Source organism: Gorilla gorilla, chromosome 1, assembly GCF_029281585.2.
Source record: "Gorilla gorilla gorilla isolate KB3781 chromosome 1, NHGRI_mGorGor1-v2.1_pri, whole genome shotgun sequence".
NCBI classification, from domain to species: domain Eukaryota; kingdom Metazoa; phylum Chordata; class Mammalia; order Primates; family Hominidae; genus Gorilla; species Gorilla gorilla.
The window spans coordinates 125,127,083-125,148,673 of NC_073224.2; the positions used below are offsets into that span (position 1 = coordinate 125,127,083).

Sequence of the window (21,591 nt, forward strand, 5' to 3'; positions counted from 1 at the left end):
CTCAATAGATGCAGAAAAGGCCTTTGACAAAATTCAACAATGCTTCATGCTAAAAACTCTCAATAAGTTAGGTATTGATGGGACGTATCTCAAAATAATAAGAGCTATCTATGACAAACCCACAGCCAATATCATACTGAATGGGCAAAAACTGGAAGCATTCCCTTTGAAAACTCGCACAAGACAGGGATGTCCTCTCTCACCACTCCTATTCAACATAACGTTGGAAGTTCTGGCCAGGGCAGTTAGGCAGGAGAAGGAAATAAAGGGTATTCAATTAGGAAAAGAGGAAGTCAAATTGTCCCTGTTTGCAGATGACATGATTGTATATCTAGAAAACCCCATTGTCTCAGCCCAAAATCTCCTTAAGCTGATAAGCCAAAAGTCTCAGGATACAAAATCAATGTACAAAAATCACAAGCATTCTTATACACCAATAACAGACAAACAGAGAGCCAAATCATGAGTGAACTCCCATTCACAATTGCTTCAAAGAGAATAAAATACCTAGGAATCCAACTTACAAGGGACGTGAAGGACCTCTTCAAGGAGAACTACAAACCACTGCTCAATGAAATTAAAGAGGATACAAAGAAATGGAAGAACATTCCATGCTCATGGATAGGAAGAATCAATATCGTGAAAATGGCCATATTGCCCAAGGTAATTTATAGATTCAATGCCATCCCCATCAAGTTACCAATGACTTTCTTCACAGAATTGGAAAAAACTACTGTAAAGTTCATATGGAACCAAAAAAGAGCCCACATTGCCCAGTCAATCCTAAGCCAAAAGAACAAAGCTGGAGGCATTACGCTACCTGACTTCAACCTACTACAAGGCTACAGTAACTAAAACAGCATGGTACTGGTACCAAAACAGAGATATAGATCAATGGGATAGAACAGAGCCCACAGAAATAACGCCGCACATCTACAACTATCTGATCTTCGACAAACCTGAGAAAAACAAGCAATGGGGAAAGGATTCCCTATTTAACAAATGGTGCTGGGAAAACTGGCTAGCCATATGTAGAAAGCTGAAACTGGATCCCTTCCTTACACCTTATACAAAAATTAATTCAAGATGGATTAGACTTAAACGTTAGACCTAAAACCATAAAAACCCTAGAAGAAAACGTAGGCATTACCATTCAGGACATAGGCATGGGCAAGGACTTCATGTCTAAAACACCAAAAGCAATGGCAACAAAAGCCAAAATTGACAAATGGGATCTAATTAAACTAAAGAGCTTCTGCACAGCAAAAGAAACTACCATCAGAGTGAACAGGCAGCCTACAAAATGGGAGAAAATTTTCGCAACCTACTCATCTGACGAAGGGCTAATATCTAGAATCTACAATGAACTCAAACAAATTTACAAGAAAAAAACAAACAACCCCATCAAAAAGTGGGCGAAGGACATGAACAGACACTTCTCGAAGACATTTATGCAGCCAAAAAACACATGAAAAAATGCTCACCATCACTGGCCATCAGAGAAATGCAAATCAAAACCACAATGAGATACCATCTCACACCAGTTAGAATGGCAATCATTAAAAAGTCAGGAAACAACAGGTGCTGGAGAGGATGTGGAGAAATAGGACCACTTTTACACCGTTGGTGGGACTGTAAACTAGTTCAACCATTGTGGAAGTCAGTGTGGCGATTCCTCAGGGATCTAGAACTAGAAATACCATTTGACCCAGCCATCCCATTACTGGGTATATACCCAAAGGACTATAAATCATGCTGCTATAAAGACACATGCACAAGTATGTTTATTGCGGCAGTATTCACAATAGCAAAGACTTGGAACCAACCCAAATGTCCAACAATGATAGACTGGATTAAGAAAATGTGGCACATATACACCGTGGAATACTATGCAGCCATAAAAAATGATGAGTTCATGTCCTTTGTCGGGACATGGATGAAATTGGAAATCATCATGCTCAGTAAAATATCGCAAGAATGAAAAACCAAACACCGCATATTCTCACTCATAGGTGGGAAGTGAACAATGAGAACACATGGACACAGGAAGGGGAACATCACACTCTGGGGACTGCTGTGGGGTGGGGGGAGGGGGGAGGGATAGCATTAGGAGATATACCTAATGCTAAATGACGAGTTAATGGGTGCAGCACACCAGCATGTCACATGTATACATATGTAACTAACCTGCACATTGTGTACATGTACTCTAAAAGTATAATAATAATAAAAAAAACAAAACAAAAAAACTGAACAAAACAAAAGCCATTGCTAACAATGTATTTTAAAAATTCATTCTAGTTTGACAAATTTTGAACTGAAGATTAGAATGATGTTAATTTGTGAGTGTATTTTCTTGTAGTATCCTTCTTTTTGCAGCAATTTTGAATTTGATGTATAAATCAGATTTCAAAAGGTGAAACAAGCAACAAAAAATTCAACAGAAGCAAACAATGCATTATTGAAGACACTGACAAGGCAGCTTAATAAATCCCTCTAAAAGTTGGTTTTGCTTTCCTGATTTGACATTAGTAAGACTATTTTGGTTGTAGAATCATTACCAGTTGACGGTCATCAGTTGGGTATTTTTTAATACAGTCTTGACTTAAAATTTGGCCCCTGTTGTCTCATCAATTAGCTTTTATTTGAATATGATTATTTAAAAGGTTATTGCCAAACAAAGGTGCTTTAATTTGTTCTGATGGCTTTTAAAAAACTCAATGTGGTATTAAAGCTCCCAGAATTTTCACAGAAATATTGTATTGCCATGCAAATTAGATAAGCATATTAGGCAAATATGAAACTACATTTTGAAATCCTGACAGCATACACAATAGCTAAGACATGTGTTTCATGGATAAAATGTTGAAAAGGTCAAAACTGAAAACAAAAGAACCTTACTATTAATTTTAATCTCTAAAGTTTGTTAACTTTATAAAGTAATAAAGTAGAAAAAAATAATTTTCTTTACAAGTATAATTTGATTATTTTAAGTTTTCCTGTTTTAAGTTTTTGTTACCTCAATGGGAAAGCATAATGTGAGAGATCAAAAAATACTATGACAATTCAACCATCTGAATGTTGGTCCATATTTTCATGGTATGTGAAATAACAGAGGATTAGAAAAGTCTAGCAAACACTGCAAAAAGCAACCTCAGTATTAATACTAAAATCTTTCTGGAAAACAATGCTTAAACTTCCCCCCGCAATCAGAAACTAGTCCTCAACCTTCTCCAAGTTCCTGAACCACAAACACTCCCAGCCATATTAAAATATCCAGCAATTACCAAGTAAAGCCTTTAGGAAACTATAGAAAAGACAAGTTTACACTACTTTGTGAAAATGGTAATGTTATGTCTACAATTCTTAACATAGGAGTTCAATTTAATAACCAGTAAGATTAAGGAAGCAAACAAACTTGGGGAAAACGGCAAGATTTAACAATTTGATACCATGATAAACACCACACAGGACCTTTTTTCAAATAAGGTTATAGGTAAATGTTTGCTCCAAAAGTATCCTTTATAATTCAAGAAAATCAAACAAATACTTTTCTGAGATGATTAATAAATCTTTAGTTTTATACAGCAAAAGGATTATCTCAAAGTTATATAAAATATTTCAAAATATTAATAAATTTAATGTTTTCTCCAACAGTTTTCACCTGTTTGTAAAATGGCCCACCATCAAAGATAATATGCATTTAGTTTAGAGGATAGATGGTGATGGAGGGCAGAGCAAAGTGGCGGGATAGAAGCCTACACTACTCATCCCCCTACCCCCACAGAAACACCAAATTTTAACAACTAACTACACACTAAAAGTACCGTTACAAGAGACAAAAAGCAGGAGAGCAATCACAGTGCCTGGTTTGGACTTCATATCACTGAAAGAGACACTGAAGAAGATAGGAAAGGCAGTCTGGAATTGCCAGTGCTACCACTCCCCCATCCTCCCTGCAGTGGTGGTGAGAATTTGCATGCTTGGGAGAGGGTGAGCACAGTGATTGTCAGGATTTGCATTGAACTCAGTGCTCCCCTGTCACAAGGGAAAGCAGAACCAGGCTGTACTCAGCTGACATATGCCAACAAAGGGAGCATTTGGGTCGACCCTAGCCATAGGGGAATTGCCCATTCCAGTGGTTGGAGACTGAGTTCCAGCAAGCCTCACCACTGGGGGCTGGAGTGCTCTGGGCCCCGAGTGAAATGAGGGGCAGTCTAGGCCACAAGGACTGCAATTCCTAGACAAGCCCTAGTGCTGAGCTGGGATCAGAGACACCTGACTGCAACCTATGAGACACCAGCCAGGGCAGCTAAGGGAGTGCTTATGCCACCTCTCCCTTAGCTCCCGGCAGCAGCCACCTGGTATGGAGAAATCTGTGTGATTGTGAGAGGGAGAGCACAGTGGCTGACAGACTTTTCATTGAACTCAGTGCTGCCCTGTCACAGCAGAGACCTGGCAGGTTTCATCACCTGCCTGCTCAAGAGCCCCTGGGCCCTGAATAACCAATAGCAATACCCAGGTAATAAATACACCACGGATACTGGGCTCTGAGACATGCTGGCTTTAGGCGTGACCCAGCACATTCCCTGCTGTGGTAACTACGGTGAAAGACTGCTGCTTGAGAAAAGTAGGGGGAAAGGTAAAGGTGACTGTGTCGTGCAGCTTAGGTACCAGCTCAGCCACAGTAGGGTAGAGCACCAAGCAGGCTCTCGGGGTCCCTGAGTCCAGGCCTAGGCTCTTGGTCAGCATTTCTGGACCTAGCCTGGATCAGAGGAGAGCCCACTGTCCTGAAGGGTGAGTCCCAGGCCTGACAGCATTCATCACAAGCTGACTGAAGAGCCCTTGTGCTTTAGGTGAGCATTAGCAGTGGCCTGGCAACACCCCCACACACCCACATGGGCCAGTGTTGGTGGCCACAGGGAGAGGTTTCTCTGTCTGTGGAAGGTGAAGAATGGGAAGAATTCTGTCTGTCTTGTGGTTTGAATGCCAGCTTAGCCAGAGTAGAATAGAATACCAGGTAAATTTCTAAGGTTTTTGACTTCAATCCCTGGCTCCCAGACGATATCTCTGAATCCACTCGTGGCTTGGGGAAACTCACCATCCTGAAGAGAGGGACACGAACCTAGCTCACTTTGCCACCTGCTGATCATAGGGCTCCAGGGCCTTGAGTTAATTTAAGTGGCAGCCAGGTAGTGGTTACAGCTGGCTGTGGGCAAGATCCAGTGCTGTGCTGGTTTCATGTCTCACCGAGCGCAGTCCCAGTGGTGGTGGCCACAGGGATGTTTATGTCCCCCAACCCCCAGTTCCAAGAGGCTCAGCACAGAGAAAGAGAAAGAGAGAGACAGAGAGTGAGGGAGGGAGAGAGAGAGAGAGAGAGAGACTGACTTTGTTTGTTTGGAAGAATGTAAGGGAAAAGAACAAGAGTCTCTGCCTATTAATCCAGATAATTCTTCTGAATCGTATCCAAGAATACTAAGGTGGTACTTATTGTTATTGGGTTTAGGACCTAGGTCCCTTCGAATACCTGGAAAGCCTTCCCAAGGATGGGCACAAAGAAGCCCAGCCTGCAAAAACTACAATAAATGCCTAACTCTTCAATGCCCAGACACCAACAAACATCTATAAGGATCAAGACCATCCAGGAAAACATGACCTCACCAAATGAACTAAATAAGGCACTAGGGACCAATCCTGGAGAAACAGAGATATGTGACCTTTCAGATAGAAAATTTAAAATAGTTGTTTTGAGAAAACAACAACAAAAAATCAAGATAACAGAGAGAAGAAATGCAGAACCCTGTCACATAAATTTAACAGAGACTGAAATAATTAAAAAGAATCAAACAGAAATCTAGAGTTGAAAAATACAACTGACATGCTAAACAATGCATCAGAGTCTCTTAACAGCAGAATCGATCAAGTAGAAGAAAGAATTAGTGAGCTTGAAGACAGCCTATTTGAAAATACACAGTCAGAGGAGACAAAAAAAAAAAACAAGAATAAAGAACAATAAAGCACACCTACAGTATCTAGAAAACAGCCTCAAAAGGGCAATTAAGAGTTATTGGCCCAAAAGAGGAGGTACAGAAAAAATGAGGTAAAAAGTTTATTCAAAGGGATAATATCAGAGAACTTCCCAAACCTAGAGAAAGATACCAATATTCAAGCACATGAAGGTTATAGGGCACCAAGCAGATTTAACCCAAAGGAGACTACCTCAAGGCATTTAAAAATCAAACTCCCAAAGGTCAAAGATAAAGAAAGGATCCTAAGAGCAGCAAGAGAAAAGAAACAAGTAACATACAAAGGAGCTCCAATATGTCTAACAGCAGATTTTCCAGTGGAAACCTTACAGGGCAGGAGAGAGTGGCATGACATATTTAAAGTGCTTAGGAAAAAAACCTTTTACTCTATAATAGTGTATCTGGCACAAATATCCTTTAAGCATGAAGGAGAAATAAAGACCTTCCAGACAACAAAAGCTAAGGGATTTCATGAACACTAGATCTGTCCTACAAGAAATGCTAAAGGGGGTTCTTCAATGTGAAAGAAAAGGACATTAATGAGCAATAAGAAATCATCTGAAGGTACAAAACTCACTGGTAATAGCACACAGAAAAACATAGAATATTAAACTGTAATTGTGGTGTGTAACATACTCTTAAGTAGAAAGACTAAACAATGAACCAATCAAAATAATAACTAGAACAAATCTTCAAGACAAAGTACAATAAGACATAAAGAGAAATAACAAAAAATTTAAAAGGAAGGGATGAAGTTAAATTGTACAGTTTTTATTCATTTTCTTTTTGCTTGTTTGCTTCTTTGTTTATACAATCAGTGTTAATTTGTCCTCAGTTTATAATTATGAGTTATAATACAGTATTTTCAAGCATCCTGGTAAACTCAAATAAAAAAAATACATTGGATACACAAGAAAATAAAAAGCAAGAAATTAAATCATACCACAGATAAAATCACCTTCACTAAAAGGAAGGAAGGAAAGAAGGAAGAGACGATCACAAAACAACCAGAAAACAAATAACAAAATGGCAGGAGTAAGTCCTTACTGATCATTAATAACACTCAATCCATATGGACTAAACTCTCCAATCAAAAGACATAGAGAAGATGAGTGAATAAAAAAAGCAAGACCTGATGATCTATTGCCTAGAAGAAACATATGTCACCTGTAAAGGTACACATAGAATGGAAATAAAGGACTGGAAAAAGACATCCCATGCCAGTGAAAACCAAAAAACAGTAGCAGTAGCTACATTTATATCAGACAAAGTAGATTATAAGACAAAAACTGCAAGAAGAGACAAAAAGGTCATTATATAATAATAAAGGGGTCAATTCAGCAAGAGGATATAACAATTGTAAATGTATATGCATCCAACACTGGAGTACCCAGACACATAAAGCAAGTGTTACTTGCTTTACTAGAGCTAAAGAGAGAGGTATTTTATCATATATTACAATTATATATTTTATATATATAATTATTATATAATATATGATATATATTATTAGAGCTAAGGAGAGAGAAATAGACCTCAATACAATAATACCAGGAGACTTCAACATCCCACTTTCAGCATTAGATCTTCCAGACAGAAAATCAACAAGGAAACATCAGACCTAATCTGCACTATAGACTACATGGACCTAATAGATATTTACAGAACATTTCATCCAATGGCTGCAGAATATATATTCTCCTCAGCACGGCATCATTCAAGGATAGACCATATGTTAGGTTACAGAACAAGTCTTAAAACATTCCAAAAAATTAAAATTATATCAAGTATCTTCTCGACTGCTATGGAATAAAATCAGAAATTAATAACAAGGGGAATTTTGGAAACTATACAAACACATGGAAATTAAACAATAGGTTCCTGAATGACCAGTGAGTCAATAAAGGAATTAAGAAGAAAATTGGAAAAATTTCTTGAAACAAATAATAATGGAAACAAAACACACCAAAACCTATGGGATACAGCAAAAGCAGTACTAAGAGGGAAATTTATAGCTATAAGTGCCTATATATGTAAAAAAAGAAAAACTTCAAATAAATAACCTCATGATGCATCTTGAAGAACTAGAAAAGAGCAAATTAAGCTCTAGATTAATAGAAGAAAAGCAGAAAGAGTAGAAATAAGTGAATTTGAAATGAAAACAACACAAAAGATCAAAGAAACAAAAAGTTGGTTTTTGGAAAAGATACAATTAACAAACCTTAGACTAACAGAAAAAAAGAGATAAGATCCAAATAAATAAAATCAGAGATGAAACAGGAGACATTACAACTGATACTGCAGAAATTCGAAGGATTGTTAGAGACTATTATGAGCAACTATATGCCAACAAATTGGAAAACCTAGAAGAAATGGATAAATTCCTAGACACACACAACTTACCAAGATCAAACCACAAAGAAAACTAAAACCTGAACAGACCAATGACAAGCAACAAGATTGAAGCCATAATAGTCTCCCAGTAAAGTAAAGCCCAGGATCTGATGGCTTTACTGCTGAATTCTACCAAGCATTTAAAGGAGTAATACAATTCCTACTCAAACTATTCTGAAAAATAGAGGGAAGAATAATTCCAAACTCATTCTGTGATGCCAGTATCACCCTGATATCCAAATCAAAGACATATCAAAAAAAGAAAACTACAGGCCAGTATTTCTGATAAGTACTGATGTAAAACTCCTCAACAAAATATTAGCAAGTCAAATTTGGCAATACATTAAAAAGAACATTCATCATGACCAAGTGGGATTTATCCCAGGAATGCAAGGATGGTACAATATATGCAAATAATCAGTGTGATACATGGTATCAACAGAATGAAGGATAAAAACTATAATCATTTGAAGCAGATGGATCACCTGAGGTCAAGAATTCGAGACCAGCCTAGCTAACATGGTGAAACCCCATCTCTACTAAAAATATAAAATTAGCCAGGCGTGCTGGTGAGTGCCTGTAATCCCAGCTACTCTGGAGGCTGAAGCAGGAGAATCACTTGAACCCAGGAGGTGGGGGTTGCAGTGAGCTGAGATCACGCCACTGCCCTCCAGCCTGGGTGACAGAGACTCAGTCTAAAAAACAAAACAAAACAAAACAAAACAAAAACAAAAAAACTATAATAATTTCAACTGATGCTGAAAAAATTTAATAAAATTCAACACCCCTTTATGATAAAACCCTAAAAAAAACTGGGTATATAAGAAACATACCTCAATATAATAAAAGCCATATATACAACAGAGCCACAGCTAGTATCACACTGAATGAGGGAAAAACTGAAAGTCCTTCCTCTGAGATCTGGAAAATGAAGATGCCCACTTTCACCACTGTTACTCAACACAGGACTGGAAGTTCTAGCTAAAGCAATCAGCAGGAGAAAGAAATAACAGGCATACAAATTGGAAAGGGAGAAGTCAAATTATCCTTGTTTGCAGATGATGGGATCTTACATTTGGAAAAACTTAACAACTCCACAAATAAAAAAACTATTAGAACTGATAAACAAATTCAGTAAAGTTGCAGGATACAAAAGCGACATACAAAAATCAGTAGCCTTTCTATATGCCAGTGAACAATCTGAAAAAGAAATAAAAAAGTAATCCTATTCACAATAGCCACAAATAAGATTAAATACCTAGGAATTAACTTAACCAAAGAAGCGAAAGATCTCTGCATTAAAAATTATAAAATGCTGATGCAAGAAACTGAAGAGGACACAAAAAATGAAAAGATATTTCATGTTCATAGTTGGAAGAATCAATATTCTTTTCAATACTACCCAAAGCAATCTAGAGATTCAATGCAATCTCTATCAAATCTCTATCAAAATACCAATGACATTCTTCACAGAAATAGAAAAAACAATTCTGAAATTTATATGGAACCACAAAAGACCCAGAACAGCCAAAGCTAGCCTGAGGAAAAAGAACACAACTGGAGGAATCACATTACCTGACTTGAAATTATACTACAGAGCTATAGTAACTAAAGGAAGATGGTATTGGCATAAAAACAGACACATAGACCAGTGGAACAGAATAGAGAAATTCATACACCTACAATGAACTCATTTTCAAGAAAGGTGCCAAGAACATACATTGGAGAAAAGATAGTCTCTTCAATGGTTCTAGGAAAATTGGATATCCACATGTAGAGAACGAAACTTGACTTCTATCTCTCGCTGTATACAAAAATCAAATCAAGGTGAATTAAAGACTTAAATCTAAGACTTCAAACTATAAAACTAAAAAAAGAAAACATTGGGGAAACTCTCCAGGACATTGTTCTGGGCAAAAATTTCTTCAGTGATACTCCACAAGCCTAGGCAACTAAAGCAGAAATGGACAAATGGGATCACATCAAGTTAAAAAGCTTCTGCATAGCAAAAGAAACAATCAGTCAAGTGAAGAGACAGCCCACAGAATGGGAGAAAATCTTTGCAAACTATCCATCTCAAAAGAGATTAATAACCAGAATATATAAGGAGCTCAAACAACTCTATAGGAAAAATCTAATAATCTGATTAAAAAATGGGCAAAACATTGGAATAGACATTTCTCATGAAGAAGACATAGAAACAGCAATATGAATAAGTGCTCAGGTCATTGATCATCAGATAAATACAAATCAAAAGCACAATGAGATATCTTCTTGCCCTGGTTAAAAATGGCTTTTATCCAAAAGACAGGCAATAACAAATGCTGGAGAGGGTGTGGTGAAAAGGGAACCCTCATACACTGTTGCTGGGAATGTAAATTTGTACAACCACTATGGAAAACAATTTGGAGGATTCTCAAAACACTAAAAATAGAGATACCATACAATCTAGCAATCCCACTGCTGAGTATATACCCACAAGAAAGGAAATCAGTATATTGAAGAGATATCTGCACTCCCATGTTTGTTACAGCACTTTTCACAATAGCCAGGATTTAGAAGCCACCTAAATGTCCATCAACAGATAATTAGATAAAGAAAACATGGTACATATACACAATGGAGTACTATTCAGCCATAAAAAGAATGAGATCTTGTCATTTGCAATGACACAGATGGAACTGAAGATCATTATGTTAAGTGAAATAAGTCAGGCAAAGAAACACAAACTTTGAATGTTCTCATTTCTTTGTGGATGCTAAAAATTAAAACAACTGAACTAATGGAGCTAGAGAGTAGAAGGATGATTACCAGAGGCTGGGAAGGGTAGTTAGGGTTGGGGGGGCGGTGAGAGGGAAGTGGAGATGGTTAAGGAATATAAAAAATATATAGCTAGAAAGGATGGGTGCGGTGTGGCTCACGTCTGTAATCTCAGCACTTTGGGAGGCCAAGGCAGGCGGATCACGAGGTCAGGAGATCCAGACCATCCTGGCTAACACGGCGAAACCTCGTCTCTACTAAAAATACAAAAAATTAGCCAGGCGTGGTGGCGGGCGCCCGTAGTCCCAGCTACTCGGGAGGCTGAGGCAGGAGAATGGCGTGAACCCGGGAGACGGAGTTTGCAGTGAGCCAAGATCGCGCCACTGCACTCCAGCCTGGGTGACAGAGCAAGACTCCATCTCAAAAAAAAAAAAAAAAAAAAAAAAAAAAAATATATATATATATGTGTGTGTGTGTGTGTGTATGTGTATATATGTGTATTATATATATGTGTGTGTGTATATATATATAGCTAGAAGGAATGAATAAGACCTAGTTTTTGATAACACAATAGGGTGACTACAGTCAGCAATAATTTAATTGTACATTTTATAACTAAAAGAGTATAAACGGGTTGTTTATAACACAACAGATAAATGCTTGAGGAGATGTATACCCCATTTTCTATGATGTGGTTATTACTTATTGCATGCCTGTATCACAGTATAATATCTCATGTATCCCATAAATATATATACCTACTGTATACCCATACAACTTTTTTTTAAATTAAAGGATAAACTATTTTAATACTGGAATCTCTTTCTTTAGTTATATAATTTAATTATTTCTCTCTCTTTATGTATATAAAATCTCTTCACTGTAATTTTTGTTATAGTATCACTACTCTTCAAATAATTATGAAAAATTTCTTACCTGGTGCAATTTTCCCATCCTGAGCTGCGGGACCATCTTTCAGCTCATTTTTCACTTGTAGGAACTTGTCAGGTCTATCTCCGCCAATAATAGTAAAACCAAATCCCATTGCGCTTTTTTTCAGTGATGCTCGAACAAGGACACCTTTAAGCTGGGATGGATCTCTTGTGAAGTGTGATTTTTCCATATCTGTGCCAAAATGAGAAGTGGGTTTGAGAACAAAAATAATTACAACGAATATAGCACTCAGAGTCAATCTTTTATACGACTTTTTAATGTTATTCTCAACTTAATCTCTTTCTCATTGCCTTGTCTGTGCTTACTTTCAACCCAGTCGATTATATGAAGTCAAAATGATACAACCTGTAGCACTCAATTCCTGAAAGTTTGGATACTATTCAACTGTACTATAAAACTCAGCATCTACTGAGTTTTATGTGCAAAGTACTATACCAGGAAGATGAAGTCAAGTGTCACAAACTTATGAAAGAGAGTATATTGAGAATTTTTATAATTCACAGCTCAGGCTTTCTGCAGTCTTTGATTTATAACTGATGGAAGGAGTGAATCTTTTTACTATCAGTAAATAGCTTCATATTTCTATCCCTTTCACTCATGTTTAGTGGATAATTTAGGAAAAAAAATACATAGTTCTTTTGAAATGCCCATTATTAGGGGTTAGATGACCCTAGTGATTCACATCTGCAAATAACAACTTCCTTCCAGAACCTCTTCTCTCTTCTCCTCAACCATGCCTGCCATTAGGAAAGTGACAAAAACTGAGAGAATCAAATTGTGCAGGTTTATAATTTATGAAGTATTAAATTAACTGTAAAAAAGATTTTAAATGTTCTGCCATTATCTATTTTTTAACAAATTTATTGAGATATAATTCACATACCGTAGAATTTAGCCCTTTCAAGTGTACAATTCAATGTCATGCGACTATCAGCATAATCTAATTTTAGAACATTTTCTTCCCTCCTCAAAGGAAATCCCCATGCCCATTAGCAGTCATTATCCAATTTCTCCCCAACCCACATCCATATCCTAGCCTTAGGAAACCACGAATCTACTATCCATGTATAGACGTGCCCAATATAGGCATTTCATATAAACAAAATCAGACAATATGTGGTTTTTTGAATGGTTTCTTTCACTTGACAGTGTTTTTGAGGGTCATCTGTATTGTAGCATATGTCAGTACTTTATTGCTCTTTATTATTAATATATAATAAATATTAAATTAAATATGTACTTACTAAAGATAAAATATACTTATTATATTATTGCCAAATAATAGGCCACTGTATGGATAAACATCACATTTTGTTGATCCATTCATTAGTTGATGGACATTTGGGTTATTTCCACTTTTTGGCTATTATGAATAATGTTGATATGAACACTCACAAGGTTTTGTGTGGACATAATTTCATTCATCTTGGGTATACACTGAGTGGAATTCCAGCAGTTACTATAAATATATGGTAATTATGTTTATCATTTTGCCAACAGTTGTACTGTCTGACCTCCCATACCCTCTTCATTCTATTGCAATTTTACTTCACTCTCTACTTGCTCTTCCTAGAGTGACTAATGACCTCCCTACTGTCAAATCCAACACATATTTTTCAATCTTCAACTTCCTTGACATTCCAGCAACATATGACATACTCAACCTCTTCTCATGGCTGCCTATCCCTACAACCTCATCGCTTGTTACTACCCTACAAAGACCCTATGCTGTAACCACACCTACTTGCCTTCTGGCCTTTCGGCACACCATTTCATGCTTCTGTGATTTTAAACATTCTGTTCCTTCTACTTGGTATGCTTTCTTGCTCCTTTAAAATTTTTGTCTGCCTGCTTTAACTTTTCTTGACTTTTCAAGACCTAGTTTCTATCTCTTCTGCTTTGAAATTTCTCCTGCCCCCTTGACATTTCCCACCAAAGCAGAGTTGGGTACTCCCATCTTTATGCCACCACTGTAACTTGTACATGTCTATTAATAACAATGAAACTATCATTTATTAGTCAACATGTGCTTAATACCATTGTAGGCACTTTACATCTGTTAATTTACATACTCATAACCACCTTAAAAGGTGGGTACCATTATTATTCCTATTTTATATATGAAGAAATAGGAGCATTTAGAGATTTAGGAAACGTACCCAAGATTACACAGCTGGGATTCAAACCTGCTCCTCAGCTTACCATTATAACTACTATTCTATGATGGCACCTATCTCCATGTATTATAACCATCAGTTTCCTGTATTAGACTATGAACTCTTGAGGGCAAGCCCTGTCTTACTCTTAGTCATTTTTGAATACCTAGAGCCTAGGAAAGCACTGGGGATATAGTCAGTGCTCAAAAGTATTTGTTAAACTCAAAATGTTTGCTAAACGAAATGCAGAACTTTAGGAGGAGGACGATGTTTTTGTAGAGTAACTATAAGAAAGAATTATTTCTCTCATAGGCAACCGAAGTGGAGAATCTACTGGATTACTACAATATGGCCATATATACCCCTGGTTATTAATGACAAATGAGGGCTGGAAAAGGGATGGGGAGGGATAAGTAGAATGTAAGAACTTCCTGAGCAGTGTTTTCAAAATACACATGACTTGACTCATCGAAATTTCTGGATCTATATTTTTAAAAAAATGCTCCCTAAATGAATCTGATGTTACTAATAGCTACCATCCCACTTGAGACTCAATGATATAGGTAAATCATTTGATATATTTAGTATTTATTAATATTGGTTAATGAAGAATCCTCAGTGGTTACAGATACCATACTTAAGCAATTAACTTGGGAAAAGCTAACGATGAACTGGATACCTAATATTGGTCTAGCCTTAAACATATAAGGAAACATTCCAATCTTCAAAACAAAATCTCAAATTCATAAAAAAGCTGCCCAAATCCCTTCTCCCAACAACTTCATGCTTTTTGTATACTCCTGAGAAAAATCTCAGTATTCTCATAATGTTCAGATGTTTTATTAAGATTATTCATATCTTTACAGTAACAACTAGACACTCTTTATCTAGTGTCAAAGCCATAGAAATAAAAAGTTCAAACTCACTTTTATTAACTCAGCATACAAATTTCACAAGTTATTCTTAGAAGAAAAGACTGAAAAGAATGCTTACCTGGTTTTGAAGACCCAATTTCAGCCTGTCCTAACTGCTTTTTCCTTTTGGCTTCCTCCACTGGATTTTCAAACTGGGTTTTCTGGTTAAGGTGACTGTAGAATGCAGAAAAATATACATTTCAGTTTAAAATAAAACAGTAACATATTCTTAAATAGTCTATCATACCATTCCATCATCATAGATTAGGGGACAAATATGTATCTTTAGGCTATGGAACATGGAGAGACTGACAGATGATAGCAGAGGGGCTTTCTGTAGCTAAATAAAGTCCTGCAGAAGATGCCAAGCTGTGAAGCTTTTGATATTATATTTACTATAGCTTCTTCATAAACCTACCCAATATAGCCAATAACAGTTTTCAAAACTATAGCCTTCTTATCTGATGCAATCAGAAGTACTTGTTCTTGGTAATTTAATTTTTTTAAAAAAGGCAGTTAATGATAGAAGGGTTTTAATTTAAGTTTCTCCAAAATGAAGCAAGCTATAAAGGCACTTTGAAAGAAATTTGTGTATAGAATCCTTTTTAAATTATATTACTATTACTTTTCCACTGACTCACCTATATCCGTTCAGTAGCAACTAAGAAAATGACTTGCTTTTATCAACTATAGTATAGAATAACTCTTTCACACTTAAATTTCTTCATAATTATATCATAATTAAATGAATAATTATAACATAGGTTCAACTGGCATTTATGATTTGGGAACATTCACTACTGACTCTTGGAATGCATACAACTCTCTGAGAGAAAGCAGGAAGCCTGGGGAGACTAGCCGCTAGGAGATTAGCCAAACTATTCAACACGCTATGGGCAATAGTATGTTTTACAGAAGAAAAAGAGCACTATTCTTCTGGCAAGCCAGTTAAGTGGAGTTGGTTAAGAAAGGAAATGCTGTAAAAAAGATGTTTAGGACCTCGAATAGGTCTAATTCAGAAGCAATGGAAATCATATTCTAACACTTCCATAGTACAAATATATTTCAGCATATGCTACAGTTTTCCACTTTAATTAAAGAAGTGAGGCCGGGTGCAGTGGCTCACGCCTGGAATCTCAGCACTTTAGGAGGCCAAGGCAGGCAGATCACAAGGTCAAGAGACAGAGAGCATCCTGGCCAACATGGTGAAACCCCATCTCTACTAAAAATACAAAAATAAGCTGGGCATGGTGGTGCATGCCTGTAATCCCAGCTACTCAGGAAGCTGAGGTAGGAGACTCACTTGAACCCAGGAGGCGGAGGTTGCAGTGAGCCGAGATCATGCCATTGCACTCCAGCTTGGGCGACAAGAGTGAAACTCCATCGCAAAAAAAATAAAAAATAAAAATAAAGAGGTGACATGAGTGAACACCAACAATTAAATACCAAATCATGAGAATTTCAGAACACGATTGTCTTTAGGTAGACTGAATATTACAAAATGTACATATAAATAGTCACACAAGTTGAACATTTACTTTGCCTTTTTATTTATTTATTTATTTATTTTTTTGGAGACAGGCACTCATTCTGTCACCCAGGCTGTAATGCAGTGGTCCAATCACAGCTCACTGCAGCCTCAACCTCTCAGGCTCAAACGATATTCCCACCTCAGCCTCCTGAGTAGCTGTGACCACAGGTGTGTGCCACCATGCCCAGCTAATTAAAAAAAAAATTTTTTTTGTAGAGATGGGGTCTTACTATGTTGTCCACACTGGAGCTTTGTCATTTGTAAACATTAAGAGTGGTGGTAGAGAAATGGGCAGCAGGGACTAAAATAAAAATTTAAAAATTAAAAAAACACTTTCAAAAAAAGGAATGTTAGCTTTCTCCATGTCACTCAGGCTACTACTACATATCAGTTCCACAACAGACGTAGTTACTTATTAAACAGTTTAAGAGCTCTAAATATGGTAAGTGCCACTGGACATTCTTTGGGTTCTGATTTCACTGACACTCAAGTATGCTTCTGCTTCATAATATGTGGGGGATACCCTGTCCATTGAGTTAACTGTTTAACTCTGTGAAAATAAAAATCCTAGGAACTACTTTAAAAAATTTATTTAGGTACTGATATTTTACATATTCTTTTGAAAAACAACTAAAAATTGACACTCAGAAAAGAATAAACCTGTTCAGAAAGAACGTTGGCTCACTTTCACTTTAAAGTCATTGGCTAGAATGACTCACTTTGCCACCCAGGCATTAGAACATAAAAAGTAGTAATTTGTATTTATACCCTTTGTAATGTGTGGGAGAGGAGAGCAGACATATGCAAATGAGTAATCCTTTTCCTAAAAATTTGACAAAAGAATATAAGATTTACTGAAGGAAGTTATTGTCTTCATTATCTTAGACTATCTAGACTAAAATGCCACTCAAAAAAAATCAAAAAATAAAAAAGTGAAAATACTGTCCTTTTCATTTAATTACTTATACCTGCACTATTATTAAGATACAACAAATTTTGTTTTCCAAATAACTAGCTGTGGGAAATAAGAGAGGAGAATATTACAGATTATCAGAAAGAAACAAAGCAAACAAGAATGATTAAATATTAGTACACAATTTGACACATTATCTGTATTAAAATTTTATGTCTAATATCTGGATTTAAAAATTTATCTCAACAAAATATTCTTTCATAAAGAGTTTTAGATGGCTGGGCATGGTAGCTCACGCCTGTGATCCCAGCACTTTGGGAGGCCGAGGTGGGTGGATCACTTGAGGTCAGGAGTTTAAGACCAGCCTGGCCAACATGGTGAAACCCCATCTCTACTAAAAATACAAAATTAGGTGGGTGTGGTGGCGCATGCCTATAATCTCAGCTACTGGGGGGCTGAGGTACGAGAATCACTTGAACCTGGGAGGCGGAGGTTGCAGTGAGCCAAGATCGTGCTGCTGCACTCTAGCCTGGGCAAGAGTAAAACTCCGTCTCCAAAAAAAAAAAAAAAAAAAAAAAAAAAAGTTTTAGTTGTGAAAGCAAGTATATATTTTGACTTTGTCACCTAGGTGCATCAAGACATTTAATGCTTATCACCCTGATCTAATCACTATATATTATGTGTACTGAAACATCACTACGTACCCCCAAAATGTGTATAATTATATGTTAATTTTAAAAAGACATGTAATGCAATATAATCAAGACCGCATTTCTAAATATATAAGCATATTTATAGCTTATGCATATTTATATTTATGCATATTATAAGCATATTACATTTTTGGAACAATTTTATTTTAAAAAATAACTTCATCCATTTCAGAATCCCATCCTCTAAAATAAATACAAAGAAAAACTACCACTGCAGTTGGTGTTACTACTATAAGGCTCCTGCCAAGAGCAATCATCGTGCCATCTGGTTTGACAAACTAAGAGAGCCAAAGAGTAGCCATTCAAGTAACAGCTTTTTATCTCCATCAGTGAACTCACTGCAGATTACTATGGTTGAGATTCAAAACCTAACTAATCTGGGAATCAAGCCACACTCCACAGCTCAGCTGACTCCATACTAATGTGCATCTTGAGTACAGTCTGCTCCTTCTTAGTCTAATACAAAACCCTCCTGTAAAATGAGCTCATTCTGGGAATAAGCATACAAAATCATGTCGCTGCTGCTGTTGCTTCTAATTCAGGCTATTTCATGTACCTCCCTGACAACTAGGAGCAGGTCGCTTCAGGATTTGCCCTAAAGTTGCTTTAATATTATATCTTTGCATAATGGGGACCAGATCATTCAGCTCAAGGTTTTATAACAGGCAAATGACTTTCACCTTTTGACCATGTATTCAAATTCACTTGGAATGGATAATAAAGAGAATGAGAATCATTATCTCAGAAATGTTCAGCAGTGTCAATGGCAAATAGATGACTAGAGCCCAATTTAAATAGACTAAACTTTGAGGGGAAGAAAAAAATCCCGCAAAACTTTTTCAGTTGGCCCCCAAATACTCCTTTGATGTGAAAAATGATTGTTTCTTCCTTTAACAAAATATGTCTTAGGAAAAAATAATAATAAAAGAGCTGCTGTATACTTTTTACATCACAGTATCAGTAAGACATTAAGTAACACAATGGAAACAAAATTAGCATAGCTTTCAAAGGAACCAAGATATTGAAATTCTAAAGTTATATACTTAAGTGTCAATCTAATTGAGTTGACACATTTCCTTAGGAGACACATTTAATTTTAAGAAGTCATTCCAAAAATCCCTCTAACCACAGTGACTCAAGTAACAACCTGCACAATAGAATAAAGACTACAGTTGCAACAGGAGTCAGAGATGCTTACTTTAGGGATAACTACCAGGAAATGGCATTGGTTTATGCCTGTAAGTGTTGAAACATTAAGAAACAATTATAAAATTAAAGATGATTGTGTTTGTTACTTTTTCAGGTAATAATAACATTTTGTCTTTGCTACCTAGGCAGCAGGTTTAACTCCTAGTCTCCAGGTAAATAGTAATGTTTCTGATACAAGTATTTGCCTGCTGCTAGACGCTTGAGGTCAAATTCAATGTTTAGCATCTGGAAAGAAAGCAATCCCAATGGTCATAACATTGTAGCAATTAGATAAAGAAAAGAGAAGGCAAAATTAGACATTGATATTAGCTTAATTTCTCTGGCTAACATAGGCAGGTGTCTGGCACTCCTCTCCAATATATATTTATGTTTAAATTTAACCATAACAGCTGCCTAAGAAGCAACTTTCACCCCTAAAAAGAATACTAAGTTTTCCTTGAATAACTCCTTAAAAGAGAGCACACCTTTAGGTGTATGCTTCAAAACTTCGGATAATTATGTTATAATGCCCTAAAGATCTTCCACTGCTTTCAGAAGGATACAGTGGTAGTAGTGTTGGAAATGACCTTGATAATTCATCTAGTCCGTTGCCCTCATTTCAGTTTTCTATCAACTGACTTTCTCTTTAGAGGCTGTAGTAGTAACAATACCATCTCTAGCTATTAATCCTCTAGGCAACTTCCCCCTTATTCTCTATATTTAGAAACTCAAAGCCAACTTCCAGGAAGCCCAAGGTCAATGAAGCAAATGCTCACTGCCCCTACCTTTTCATTCCCCTAGTTGAAAAACTCAACAGCTGGATCACAGAAGCATAAAGTGCTGTATCCAGTATTCTCTAAAGCTATATGCTGAAAGGAAAATATTTGGGAGAATATTAACTGAGGTAACAAACTTACTCAACATAGTATGTCCCATACTGAGGGTCCTCTATTTTCTCCCAGCCATAAGGAAGCTCTGTAGATAAAGAAAATTGAGTGAAATGCCAGATTCAAAACTGACAAAAAAGAATTCACCAGTGAGTGAATTTATTATTTCATTATACTAATATTTGGGTGTCAGAAAGCTGAGGGCTCACTTTCAAGGAACAAACACAATTTAAGTCTGAGTGGCTTCTTCACCAGCCAGTGAGAATTTCAGCAAGCAATCAGAAGCCCAGAACAGAAGATGGCATTAAACAAAAAGGTGTTCATATGAACCACAAGCCATAAAAATGCTAATAAAAATTACTGTGTACTTCTTTCATTTAAAAACCTTGATCATGCTGACACGAGACATATTTACCCTTGTAGTCCAATAGAAGAAGCATGTATCTGTTCAATTTTTTACTATTATACATAGTCATTTTTGATGTTCAGACCCACTTCTCCTCAAAGGAAACCCTAGCCTTGGACTTTTGTCATTTCAAGTGAGCAATCTAGATTTGCTTAAAACCTACAAAAGTACCTGCTTTCTCTTGGTGAACAAGATCTGAGTATCTGAAGGAACACTAATCTAACTACCACAGTGCTTTGTGTAATCTGTATTTGTGAATGATAACAAATAAATACCTTACATAGCATTTTTATATATTACTAATTCTCAGTAAGTGACCAATAAAATATAACCAGAAATACTGAATGTAGTTGAATTTCTGAAAGTTAAAACAAATCTCTAGCCTTTTCAACATGAACTGACACGAGCTTTTCAATGTGAATGTGAATCTTTTCCCTCCCACTTTGTCTGCATTCCTTGTAAAGTTAAGGTTTCTGAAGAACCATCTTATTAGTAAAACATGGATAAGTTGGGAAGAATGTTCCTAGCAGGTGGTTCTAGTCCTATCCATTTTATATAGCAGTTGAGCAAAAAAGAATTTTTTTAAAAGTCCACTGTTGTGCACTATGATGTCCCACGCTTTTATTTTCAATTTCTCTTAAGAATGCTTCTGCTCTGCTGAAAGACACACACACACACACAAAGTACGCTGGACAGCACACATGTTTAGAAAGCATCACAAGACTTATTAGTTTTCTATCATTTAGCCT

The 21,591-nt window shown here is 36.5% G+C and overlaps 1 protein-coding gene across 1 annotated transcript in view; it reads right to left on the bottom strand.

Moving 5' to 3' along the window:
* LOC129525374 (membrane-associated guanylate kinase, WW and PDZ domain-containing protein 3-like) overlaps positions 1-20,492 on the bottom strand; it is a 29,229-nt gene extending 8,737 nt beyond the window's left edge. The window contains exons 1-3 of the mRNA XM_055355474.2: positions 20,467-20,492; positions 15,284-15,378; positions 12,117-12,305 (exon numbers count right to left, since the gene is read on the bottom strand). Of these exons, the coding sequence (XP_055211449.2) occupies positions 12,117-12,303 (187 nt within the window). The 5' untranslated portion in view covers positions 12,304-12,305; positions 15,284-15,378; positions 20,467-20,492. The remainder of the gene's footprint in view (positions 1-12,116; positions 12,306-15,283; positions 15,379-20,466) is intronic.
* Between the last annotated feature and the right edge of the window lie 1,099 nt (positions 20,493-21,591).